General features: G+C 46.5%; 1 protein-coding gene across 1 annotated transcript in view; it reads right to left on the bottom strand.

The window, feature by feature from the left end:
* Lgmn (legumain) overlaps window positions 1–11,668 on the bottom strand; it is a 35,596-nt gene extending 23,928 nt beyond the window's left edge. The window contains exons 1-2 of the mRNA XM_036206635.1: window positions 11,507–11,668; window positions 1,493–1,667 (exon numbers count right to left, since the gene is read on the bottom strand). Of these exons, the coding sequence (XP_036062528.1) occupies window positions 1,493–1,636 (144 nt within the window). The 5' untranslated portion in view covers window positions 1,637–1,667; window positions 11,507–11,668. The remainder of the gene's footprint in view (window positions 1–1,492; window positions 1,668–11,506) is intronic.
* Between the last annotated feature and the right edge of the window lie 553 nt (window positions 11,669–12,221).

The raw sequence follows: 12,221 nt of genomic DNA on the forward strand, positions 1-12,221 counted from the left end.
TCCCCAGCCCCTCCTCTGCCCAGCCTTTGCTGCCCCTATAGGTTTTCCTACTCTGAAGTGCCATTTAATGGAATCATTAAATGTGTGGTCTTTGTGACTGGCTTCTTTTACTTAGCGTATGTTTACAATTCGTCCATATTGAAGCACATGTGTTTACTCCATCCCTTCTGTGGCCTGATTGTGGGGAGACCCAAAACAGCCTGACCATACAGCTGCCATGACAGGCTTACTGGCAGGCAACATGCAGATCCAGGAAAAGCCATAAGCCGACACCACCTGGGGATGAGCATCTAAGGGAAGTAAGTACCTGACAACCCAAACATTCAAACCATTAGATAAGATTAGGTAAGATCTTTTTATGTTTTCTTTTTTCGAGATAGGGTCTTTCTGTGTAGCTTTGGTGCCTATGCTGGATCTCAATCTGTAGACTAGGCTGGCCTCAGAACTCACAGAGATCAGCCTGGCTCTGCCTCCCAAGTGCTGGGGTCAAATTCGTGCGCCACCACTGCCCAGCAGGATTGACAGATGTCCCTGAATCTAGCACATACCTATTTCTCCTTCACCAAGATACCCCTAGACAAATGTCAGCCAATCAGGGTCCTAAACCCTGGAAATCCCCTCACCCCAACCTCTGCTATGATTAGAAACCCCACTCTGCCTGGACGCGGGGGACTCTCGGCTTTCACTGCTGCAACAGATGGAGAATCCAAGCTCAAACTTGAATAAAGGTTCTTTGCGTTTGCATAGGGATTCGGTATCTCTGTGGTGGTCTTTGAGGGGTCCTGGAGATCTAGGCATAACAGTGATCATGTTCCTATCCACATACTGGTTACTGTGAGTAAGGCTGATACCAGCGCAAGATTTTACATAGACATGCTTTCATTCCTTTTGGGTCTACACCCTGGGGTGGGATCTTTGGAAACAGGGTAACTATTTCACCTTCTCAGGGCCTTCCAAGCTGCTTCCTCAAGGCCACCCCTTCTTCCTGGCAGGAGGCTAGCTGTTAAATGTGGTTTTTCCCTCTAATTTCCACACACTGATGTGGTGTTTCCCCAAATCAGCAGAAACACCAGGAGAGATAAGGTTAAGTAAAGGGACAGAGGCCCAGCGGGCAGAGGGGTCAGTCAGGACTGTGTTCCCAGAGTTTCAGCCCTGCTTGCCTCTTGCCATGGGCCTCAGTTAAGTCGCCTCCCCTCTCTAGTCCTCAGTGTCAGATGAAGGTATTAGCAAGGGTTCTCACCTCGTAAGCTTGCACCCAGCATATGTGGTGATGTCTGAAGACTTGAGTTTTGAATTGTGACAGGCAGGTAAGTGATGCCGCCATCACTTCATACACAGTACAGACCCAAAAAGGGAATAATACCTGGTTCTGAAGGCCACCAGTGTGTGAGACAAGGAAATCCCGCATTATACTAAGACAAAATTGTCTTCCAAAATGACCACACCCCTTTGTGGACACCAAACCAGTGATAAAGAAACTTCAGTTTTTTACCTGGTGCCGGTAATTATACCAGCCATTGGAGCCCGCCACAATCACCACCCAGTGCTTGCCGCCATCCTCAGGATCATCCACACCAACCAGGAGAGCACCAGCACCCAGCACCAGGCTGAGAAGCACAGCCGCTTTCCAGATCATTCTGCACCCTAGTGTCAGCTACAGAAGAAGGCTAGAAAGGAAAACACAGAGGCGATTTTAAAGAAACAGGAACTAGAGATAACATCACAGCACCTGGGGCCAGAGGGCACACTGCTTAGCACAGAGGAATGTGCTGAGGGTAACAATGCAGACGGAAGAACCTCTCAGGAGCTTTGGTCACAGGTGGGGGCAAAGGGCAGTCCTGTCCCTACCTCGCAAACCTCCACACAAGAGCCCACAACCAGTATCTCTGGATACTATCCAGAGAGCACTTAGGCCAACTTCACAAGTTCCTACCACAGCCCAGAACGCAGATGACATCCCAGCTACCCTGTGCTGGTGACATGTCCACGGCATACTCTGAACTGTGCAAGAACACACATGTGACCTAGCTGCGCAGAGAAAACAGTGCAAAGCAGACATAAAATGTAACGGGAGGTTTTTGTGCTGGGTGGGACAGGGCAATCTCCTAAACCGTCTCTTATTACAATAAATGTGTTACTTACCAGATGTATTTACATTTTTTATTTATTCATGGGGGTGGGGCATGTATTGCCATGTATGTTATGGACATCATAGGACCACTTTAGGGAGTTGGTTCTCTCCTTCCACTCTGGATCCCAGGGACTGAACTCAAAGTCAGCTGGCTTGACAGGGAATACCTTTGCCCACTGAGCCATCTCACCAGCTCCAATGTTTATAAAGTTTACACAGATTACTTATAAAATTTGCATACGCAGTACAATGAACAATAATGTGAACTCAAGTTTCCAGGAAGGGAGCACAGAATGGGGGAGGGGAAAGAGAGATGCTGCACCTGTGTTAAAGATTCTACAAGACAAAGGACTGGGCTTCTAGATTATGGAGTTAAAATGTTGCAGACTGGAGCCAAATGATCTTGGCTACTTTTAGCCCTTTGAAAATCATTCACTGCCCTCCCGTGTCTAAACTAACATCCTTGTGACTATCACAACCTTACAATGTAGCCTCAGCAAACTGCTAGAGTCCACCAGTCCAAAAGCCCAGAATGTCATCAGCTAGCATCTGAAATCTCCAGCAGTGACATCCCCGCTTCCACGGTAAATACTTTTGATTAATGACGTTCTTTGTTCTGCCTCTAATGAAAACCACATGCAACCACTTCCACATGATATCTGTGTTCCCTGGGCCAAGGTCATTCATATTTGGCTCTCTTATTCCCTCTGAGGTAAGCGCTGTTTGTGTGTCAACAACAGTGACCATGATTTAAGCCTAAGTGTGAGCCATCTGGATTAAGCTATGATCAAATTTTAATTAATTCCTGTCTTTGTCTGACACTCAACAAGTACATGTGTCTTTGTACCCAGTGGAACAAGCGTTTTCACGTGGTTTTGGGTTTTTTTGTTTTTGTTTTTGTTTTTGTTTTCCGAGACAGGGTTTCTCTGTGTAGTTTTGCACCTTTCCTGGATCTTGCTCTGTAGACCAGGCTGGCCTTGGACTCATAAAGATCAGCCTGGCTCTGCCTTCCGAGTGCTGGGATAAAGGCATGCGCCACCACTGCCCAACTCTGTGTGAGTTGAAGGCCAGCCTGGTCTACAGTGTGAGATCCAGGACAGGAACCAAAACTACACAGAGAAACCCTGCCTCAAAAAACCAAAAAACAAACAAACAAACAAAACTTTTTAACACACAAAGTAGTAAAAAGGCCGTATGCTAGCCACCATACATTGTGACATTAGCCTCTCCCTGTGTCCTGAAATGACACACCCAGGCCTGTGACCCTGTGATAAGAAGTGTGAGGACTCAGCAGAAAGGACCTGTGGGGCAGGCTCTGCTTTGTTTCCGCCCTCATGAAAACACACAGCAGCTAAGGCACTGTGGTCTTTGGTCTATCTCTAAAGTGAAGAAGCCCCATCCTCTGTCCTAACCCTCCCAAAATCAGAGCAGAGACAAAGAAGAGAGAAGAGGAAGGAAGCCCTGTGTCTGCAGAGAGAGGGGAAGGAAGCCAGGGTACCTGGGGTGGAGCCTCTAGTGAGACTACATCAGGCACCAGTTCACATGATAACCTCATTAGGTACAGACTGTGACTGAAGGCCAGGTCCATGAACAGCTTGAGCTTCTAAAGCACTCCTGGTACACAGATGTTGCCAGCCTTAGCTTGCACTTGGATGCAGAGACTTCAGGCATGAGCCGCATGGGCCCCCATCCTCCTTGTCCCTAAACCCAGCATCCCTGCACTTGGGACTGGGATGCGTGGTCACTGCAAATGTCTCAAATTCAAGAACCAGATCCTGAGTTAGTAAGCCTCAGTCAGTGTAAATTAGGGATCCTTTTTTTCCTGCCTCCTCCTCTTCTTCCTCCCGCACCCCATATCTTAGCATCCCAAGTGAGTCTGTCTGTCTGCCTGCCTATCTCTCTCTCTCTCTCATACCTTAGCGTCCCAAGTCTCAGTGTTTATCCCCACTTAGCATCCCAAGAGCTGAGATTACAGCATGCACCACCACACCCAGCTTGGATTCCCATTTCTTTCACTGCATTGCAGAGGTCATGGAGGGAGAGGAGTAACTCTGGTAACCGCTCCCAGGTTTGCTGTTTGGTCACGTGGGGGGGGGGGGGGTCTAGTGAGCTGCTGAGGTGGTTTCAATGCAGGGACCAGCTGATCTGTTAATGTTAACTCAGGGAGGCTCCTCCACAGTCCTGAAGGCCTGATTAGGGCCCCCCACGAGGCATATTCGGACAAGCAGGACACCAAGGAGCAGCAGCACATGTCCCCAGAGCTGTCCACCGGCCCCACCAGAAAGTGCACGTGACCACCAGCAGCGTTGCTGCTTCTTCGCCCTGTACTTATTCAGCTTCCGTTCAGCTGCCCGGAAACTTTCCAAGATCCAGTCAGCAATGCTCTTCTGTAAAAGGCCAGACAGTTTAAATATTTTTGGCTTTGCAGGCTAAACCATCTCCAACATAAATCATTTGACCCTCTCAGTATTTCATGAAAGCAACCATAGACAAGTCGGGGATGAATGACTATGGCTGTTTGAATAAAACTATTAAAAACAAACAAACAAACAACAACAACAACAGGTAGCAATTTGACCTATGGGCCAGTTTGCTGACTTTGCCCTCGAGAAACAGAATGAGCTCCTGGCCCCAAATACAGTCTGAATGACTAGTATAATCTCTCATCAAAATTACCCAACTGGTTTACATCAGCCTCTGCTAAGTTTGGTTGTGTGACTTAGTCCCAAAGAGGCACTCATTCCATGAGTGGTACTGATATGTGAATTTTCTCCTCATATTTAGCGGGGGAAGAAATAAAATCCACATGGCTTTCAATGTCCAAAGTTTCCAGAGCCACAGATTTAACCACGCTTGGATCAAAACCTCTTGGAGGGGGTAGGAAGGCGGCTCAGTGGGTCAGTCTCTTGCCACTGTGTGTGCATGAGGATCTGAGTTTGAATCAACAGAACCCATTCAAAGTTGGGTATAGCAGTGGTCATTTGTAATCCCCACACTCCTACACTGAGACCAGAAGCAGAAATAGAAGGATCCACAGAAGCTGGTGGGTCAGACAGCCTGGCGTATGCAGCAGTGAACCCCAAACTCTTACTCAAACTGGATCAACACCAGGGTTACCCCACATAGGCACCTGCAGCATGCACACACCTGCACTCAAACACATGAATGTGTGTACAATCACATACATACAAATGCATCATACACATCTGGTATATATGTATGTATATGGGGGGGTGGCATCTATGCTGAATTTTAAGAGCCTTTCTTTTCTTGTCACCATCTCTAGAGCACAGCAGGATGACAATTACCTTAGTTACCGGAAGTCATCCAATGAGGAATTAAAGTTCTAAGACGGTAAGCCTAGGCGCTATACAAACGTCATGTCACATAAAGGACTTGCGCATCCTAGTCAGTATCCAAGGGAACCTTGGAAGCAGTCCCAAGGACACCCAGATGACTGTACTGGAATCAATGTCCAACCTGACCGTGAGCAGTAGAGCAGACGCACCAGTTTAACCACCTGGATGAGCCCACACTACAGCAGCTGTACAAACCCAGCCCTTTCTTGTATTTCATACAGGTGTCACGGTACAGCTGACAGGCAGAGGTCCACCTCGGTCCCCTTACTCATCCTCAGTGGCTGATCCCTGTGAACACACATCCCTTTCAGACAGGGAGGAAGCTGAGACTGGGAAAAGAGAAACTTGCAGGTGAGTGACGTAACGCTTCTGGCCAAGTGGGCTATGCCTGTCCCACTGCACCAACTGCACTGCTCCTGTGAAATCCATCCTGGTGGGTCCATGACCATAGACAGCTCCAGCCTGGGGCTCAAACACAGAGTGGGTCTCCAGCCCTTCCCCCAGGACACCCATGACCTCTCACGTGCTATTTTAAGGCACTAGTGGGAGCTCTTGTGTGCCCCACCATGGAGACCTTGAGCCACACACTTATCCCTAAGTCAACTGACAAACCTCATGAACTTTCCCAGCTGCCAAAGGTTCATCCTTTGCCCTTCCCACCATGACCCTGTTCAGCTAGACCAGAAAGTCAAGTTAAAGACTTGCCTCAACTTCAAGAAACAGATCATCAAATGGACTTAACTAGGGACACTGGGACAGAGTGAGCATTCTAGACGAATTCTCATGAGCCATACAGGTAATAAAGGCAAGGTCATAGGGTCATCTAAGTAGCTAGGTCGAGTTCAAAGCCAGGTATGACACCTCCGTCACCACAGATGTGACCTCTCACTGCCAGCTACCATTCACTACTGGTTCTGGGTCAGGTGCAACAAGCCAAGCCAAGAAGCTAGTTAGTTAGATGATGACATACATCGTTGAAGAACTTCCAAACAGGAAAGTCTTCATCACACTGTTCTCTGAGAGGTTAGAGCAAAGACCTCCTGCAAACGCTCACATCATGTAACACAAACAAAGAGGTGGTATGGACTGTCCGCTTGTTTGGTTGGGTTTTTGACACGGGTCTCATTACAGAGCAAAGACTGACCCAGAACACACAATCCTCCCGCCTCCAACTCCAAGACACTAGGATTACAGGTGTGCATATCTACTTCTGCACTAAGCAGTTTCCTTAATCAGACTTCTTGGCTGTGTTGGTTTTCTGTTTTGTTTTATTACATTGTATTCTGTTGTATTTTGAGACAGTCTCAAGTAGCCTAGGCTGGCCTCAAATTCACTATGTAACTAAGGATGACTTAGAATTCCAGTTTTGCAGCCTATCTTAGTGGTAAAGACCTTTAATCCCAGTGCTCAGGAACAGAAACTGGTAGATCTCAGAGTTCAAGGCCAGTCTGGTCTACAAGAGTTCCAGAATAGTCAGGGTTACACAGGGAAACTCTATCTTGAAACACCCACTCCCCCAACCCCACACACAAAATTCCAGATTCTTCTTTCTCTATCTCCCAAGTGCTGAGGTTACAGTGAGCCATGTACCCAGCCTTGTTTTCAGATGTTAGGGGTCAAACCCAGGACCTCACAAGTGCTAGGCAAATGCTCTATGACTGAGCTTCATCCTCAGACCTAATTTCTCTAAAACAGGACCCTCTGCTACAACATTGGGCAACCACTCCCTCTCTAGTAGGACTACAGTACAAGATCTTACATCTTCTGGGTTTCCTGTTGAAGACTAAGGTAACTAGATCCTATCTCAAATGAAATGTCTTAGCAGATGTGTTTACCATTTTCCTCAACTAGAAGAATTTGAGACTTGGTGAGGGAGCCAGACTGTACCCAGACTGTAGCCTCTCTTGGCCCATCTAATTCTGGTTCCATCAAAATTACTCTCTACCTACTTCCTGTGGATAAAAGCTATGCAAATAACTCTCATGTAGACATGCAAATGGATTCTAACAAAGGGAGGTGAAACAGACTTCCTCCATTATTCACACTCCAGTATTTCCAGTCTACAGACCTGGCTGCACTTTGGAGCATCCTTAAACTGGCTATAATACCTCAACAAGTCTTCTTATTAATAAGTTAAGCAAAACCCTTAATACGTGTTCATTTTTAAGATGTGTACATCTTAACTTCACCTTTAAAAAAGAAGTATCTTTATCATTACAGAAACCACAAGCATCTACCTACTCCTAAGCAAACAGAATCAAAGTCTCAGGCGTCTAGAGACACAGCCTAGTGAATGGCTGACAACTTAATACTTTATTTTCAATGCCTATTTGAAATTTGAACTTTTTTAAATCATGATTATTATTTTTAAAACTTGGTTCAATTACAGTTTGTGGTCTTTTTCCAAAATGACTAAAGGAAGCTTTCATAGTTACATGTTAACTCTGAGGTTAGTCCTTTTGTCCTTTTTTTTTTTTTTTTTTTTAAAGAAAACCCTGGCTGGCCTAGAACTAAAAAAGACCCACTAGTCTCTTTCTGAGTGCTGGAACTAAAGGTGTGCACTACCACGCCAGCCTTGAAGTTTGACTTTTTTGTTTGATTTTTATTTTGTTTAATGAAATCTCCACCCTGCAGTCCCATCCTGACCCACCCTGTGATAATCATTATTCTAAATTAGCATTTCTTTCCAACTAATGCATTATATTCTTAAACAGATCTATTGCCATCCACTGAACACTTCCTGACCCTGGAGTTTTAGGCTGTTCCTAGTTTCTTAGCCACTATAAACAATGTCACAAACACTGCAACAAATCTCTTTATACACAAATCTCTAGGATATTTACAAGAACCATGGGGGTGGAGGGTGTTTGTTCTATTTTGAGACAGAGTCTACCTAGGCCTGGTTGTCCTGGAATTCTAAGTAGACCAGGCTGGCCTTGAACTCAAGTGCTGAGAACACTGGGTTTTTTAATTAACCCTTTTTGCAAGGGGCTACTTTGTTCTAAGGCGGGGTTCTCAGCCTTCCTAATGCTGAGACCCTGTAATACAGTTCCTCATGTGGTGACCCCAACCATAAAATTATTTCATTGCTTCTTCATAACTGTACTATTGCTACTGTTGTGAATCATAGTGTAAATATTTGATATGCAGGATATCTGATATGCAACCCCCACAGGTTGAGAACCACTGTTCTTCCATCTTTTCTTCCCATAGCAAACTTTACATTCTCTAGTTCGGCAGTGCTGGCGCATGCCTTTAATCCCAACCCTGGGAGGCAGAGCCAGGTGGATCTCTGTGAGTTCGAGGCCAGTCTGTTCTACAGAGTTCCAGGGTGAGCACCAAAACAACACAGAGAAACCCTGTCTCAGAAAAACAAAACAAAACAAAAAAACTTTACATTCTCTAATCTGGATACATAATTATCTAATCATGGGTTTGGTTTTTTTTTGGTTTAAAAAAATGAGAAAATGTGTCTCACCACGTGTTTATCTAATCATGCAGATTTCAAAACCCTCAATACTCGTGACAACTTCCTAACCATAAACTGAGATTTGAATTTTGGTCTACTAAGCAACTTTCTGCAGCTTAAAAAATAATATTAGACAGCCATGGAGATAATTCAGTGGGTAAAGGCACTTGCCAAGAAAGGCTGATGGCCTGATTCCCAGAACCCAGAAAAAAACTGAGTCATGCATCTGTAATCCCAGAACACCCACCCAAGGACAGAAGGAAATGGGAGAATCTCTCAATACCAGAGGACCAGCTAACCTGGAGTAAACTGTGTCCTCTGACTGACAAATGTGAGCCATGGAAGGAGTGCAATTGGGGTGGGGGGGGAGGGAGAGAGAGAAACAATTCAGAAAATAATAATGCTGGAGACAAGAGTGTTGTCACAATCTAAAATCCCAGCATTCTAGAGGCTGAGACAGAATCACTGCAAGTTCGGGTCAACCTGAATACAGAGCAAAACTCTTGTCTCATAAAAATAACGAACGGGCTGGGCAGTGGTAGCACACGCCTTTAATCCCAGCACTCGGGAGGCAGAGCCAGGTGGATCTGAGTTCGAGGCCAGCCTGGTCTCCAAAGTGGGTTCCAGGAAAGGCACAAAGCTACACAGAGAAACCCTGTCTCGAAAAACCAAAAATAAAAATTAAAAAATAACTAACAGGACCTGGAGTGGCACACAGGACATACACCTTTAATCCCAGCACTCAGGAGGCAGACACAAGTCTATCTCTGTGAGGCCAGCCTGATCTACATCGTGAGTTATAGGACATCCAGGGCTACAGAGATACTGTCTCAAAAAATAAATTAATAAAAATAACGAACATTTCTCCAAAAGAGAGTCCTAGGAAAACTCCAGAGGCAGAGTTTTCACTTCAACACGGTGAAATGTGACTTTTTTGTTTGTAACAGCAACCACATCACAAATACAACAACCCATAAGATCAGGAGCCAGAATGTCCCATCACTGCTGTCACTATAGCTGTGACCCAGCACTTTACTCATGTGTTTCTGGCGATGCTGGTAACAACAAGCCCCTGTGCTGCCAGTCACATATAATTATGTGCCAGGCATGACCCTTCACTGGTTAGTTACTGCAGAGTCCTCCCAGTTACTATAAATAGAAAATATTCTGTGAAACAACAGCCAAGTTGGCCGGGCAGCAGCCTCATCCTTCTCATGCACACTACATCATCTCTGACCACACCTAGCAGCTTGTCCAGTGAGTGCCCTACACTATCCAAGCTCCTGTGAAAGCCCCCCATGGTATATGCACAGCAACACAGACTACTGACTGTCGCAGAACATATCACCATCAATAAGCAATGCCTCCGGACATGGTGCCATCTACTTAACAGGTCTCGAATTTTCTTTCTTCCTACCACAGCTATAACTCCCCTGGGAGCTATTGTGGTGCCCTTCTAACCCTTTCAACCCTATAAACACTTCCAGAAAAAGAGAAATCAACACTAAAGACAGCTCACTGGATCTTCAGGACAACATCTAAATTTCCCACTGCAGGGGCACCTGTCTCTCCTCCTGATCAATTCACTCCCCACATGTAATCCTTTACTATAAACAGACTCCAGAATTCTTGGTCCAAAGAATTGTCCACAACTTTGCCTTGCTGTATTCCAGGTAAAGCACATTCCTCCTCCACCCCACTGGCTATTGCCCATTGCCCATCGCTCCAACTTCACTCCACACTCTGCTGCACGAAGTCCTACTTCCTCCCAAATGAGAATTGGATGTTGTCCCTGTACAGGAAGAACTACCTTTACCCTTGACAAAATAAACTAGCCTCAAAAATTTTAGCAACGAATATAGATAGCATGGTGGCCCAGAATCCTGTAATCCCAGCCTTCAGAAAGCTGAGGCAGGGAGGTCACTGAATTCAAAACCAGCATGTTGGGCTGGAGGCGTTGTATCAAAGCCAAAACCAAACAAAAGCTTACTACAGCCCAATAAATGTTTGCTTTGCAGTCCCAGAATATGAAGAATATTCCAGTCGCTACAGACCACAAGGCGAGTCTCAAACCCTGACCACTCATTTTCATCTATAAAACAGAGCAGGTGACTTAAGTTCCATCCTCCACCCTGACCAGTGTCTAAACCACTTGCACGAAATAATCCTAACCCTAACAGGAGCCAGGGACCACACAAGGCTAGCTTTCACTTTCAAGGTGGATGTGAGCCGTCCTGAATCCCACCAGCTCTTCTCGGGAGGAATATTTGGGGTATTCCTATGAGGTATTTTTGTTGAGATGGGAATTGCCCCTCTCCTCGGGTGCAATGCTCCAAGTTAAAAGCATCAACAATCATGCCCCGGACCCTGCCAGGCGCTGCCTGGCTGTGGGACTTGAGCAAATCGACTCCTCCTCCAGCCTAAGTTTAACCCTCCAGCCTTTCCGCAAAACACACAAACAAGCCCAGGGCTGGGTGGACCCAGGAGGGAATTATTACTCAAAAAGAGTCGAGGGATGGAAAACCTAGCCAAAATCCCGTAAGTCACCTTCTCGTGTGGCGTGGGTCCTCCCGGAGGCCCGCGATAACCTGGGCGGGTGGGTGACAGCCGCGCGGACTACGGGACCGTGGGAACTCCGAGAGTCGCGCAGCCTCAGACCAACCAACTCCTGAGTCCGCCCCGCAGTGATTGAGCTAAGCCACCACCGCTCCCTGCGCTCGAAAATTTGCGTGCCCTGATTGGTGCGGCCTCGGAGCGTGGCGTTTAAGAAAACCAATAGAAGCTGAAACTGAGGCCGACGAGCCAGAAAGACTACAAATACCAGCATGTATGGGCGGGGCTTCAGCGCCATGTAGGCGTGGCTACAGAGCCTGCGGGTGGGGCTCGAGGCCCTGTAGCTGGGGTTGGGCCTGCGCTCTTGAATCAGGAGCTTGGCTGGAGCTGGGGATTGTAGAAACAGTGTAGGGCTACGGGAACTCACTGGTCTCCTAACATGTCAGCGCATTGGACCTACTGATACTCCCCTGTCGTGCACCCCTAGGAACTGTTGTGATTTTGTTGGTCTGCCTTGACCTGTGATCACAACACCAAGAGACGGGTGACCACCCCAACTTTATAGACAGAACACCTAACAAAATCAGGAGCTTAATTTTTTTATCAAGCTCCCAGAACACTTTCAGTGGCGGGAGCAAACCTTAGCAGTCTAGTCCTGAATCCCAAGATCCCAGTTGGTTGTTATGTCTCTAGTGTTGGGCGTCACAGT

Source organism: Onychomys torridus, chromosome 14 (genome assembly GCF_903995425.1).
Source record: "Onychomys torridus chromosome 14, mOncTor1.1, whole genome shotgun sequence".
NCBI lineage: Eukaryota > Metazoa > Chordata > Mammalia > Rodentia > Cricetidae > Onychomys > Onychomys torridus.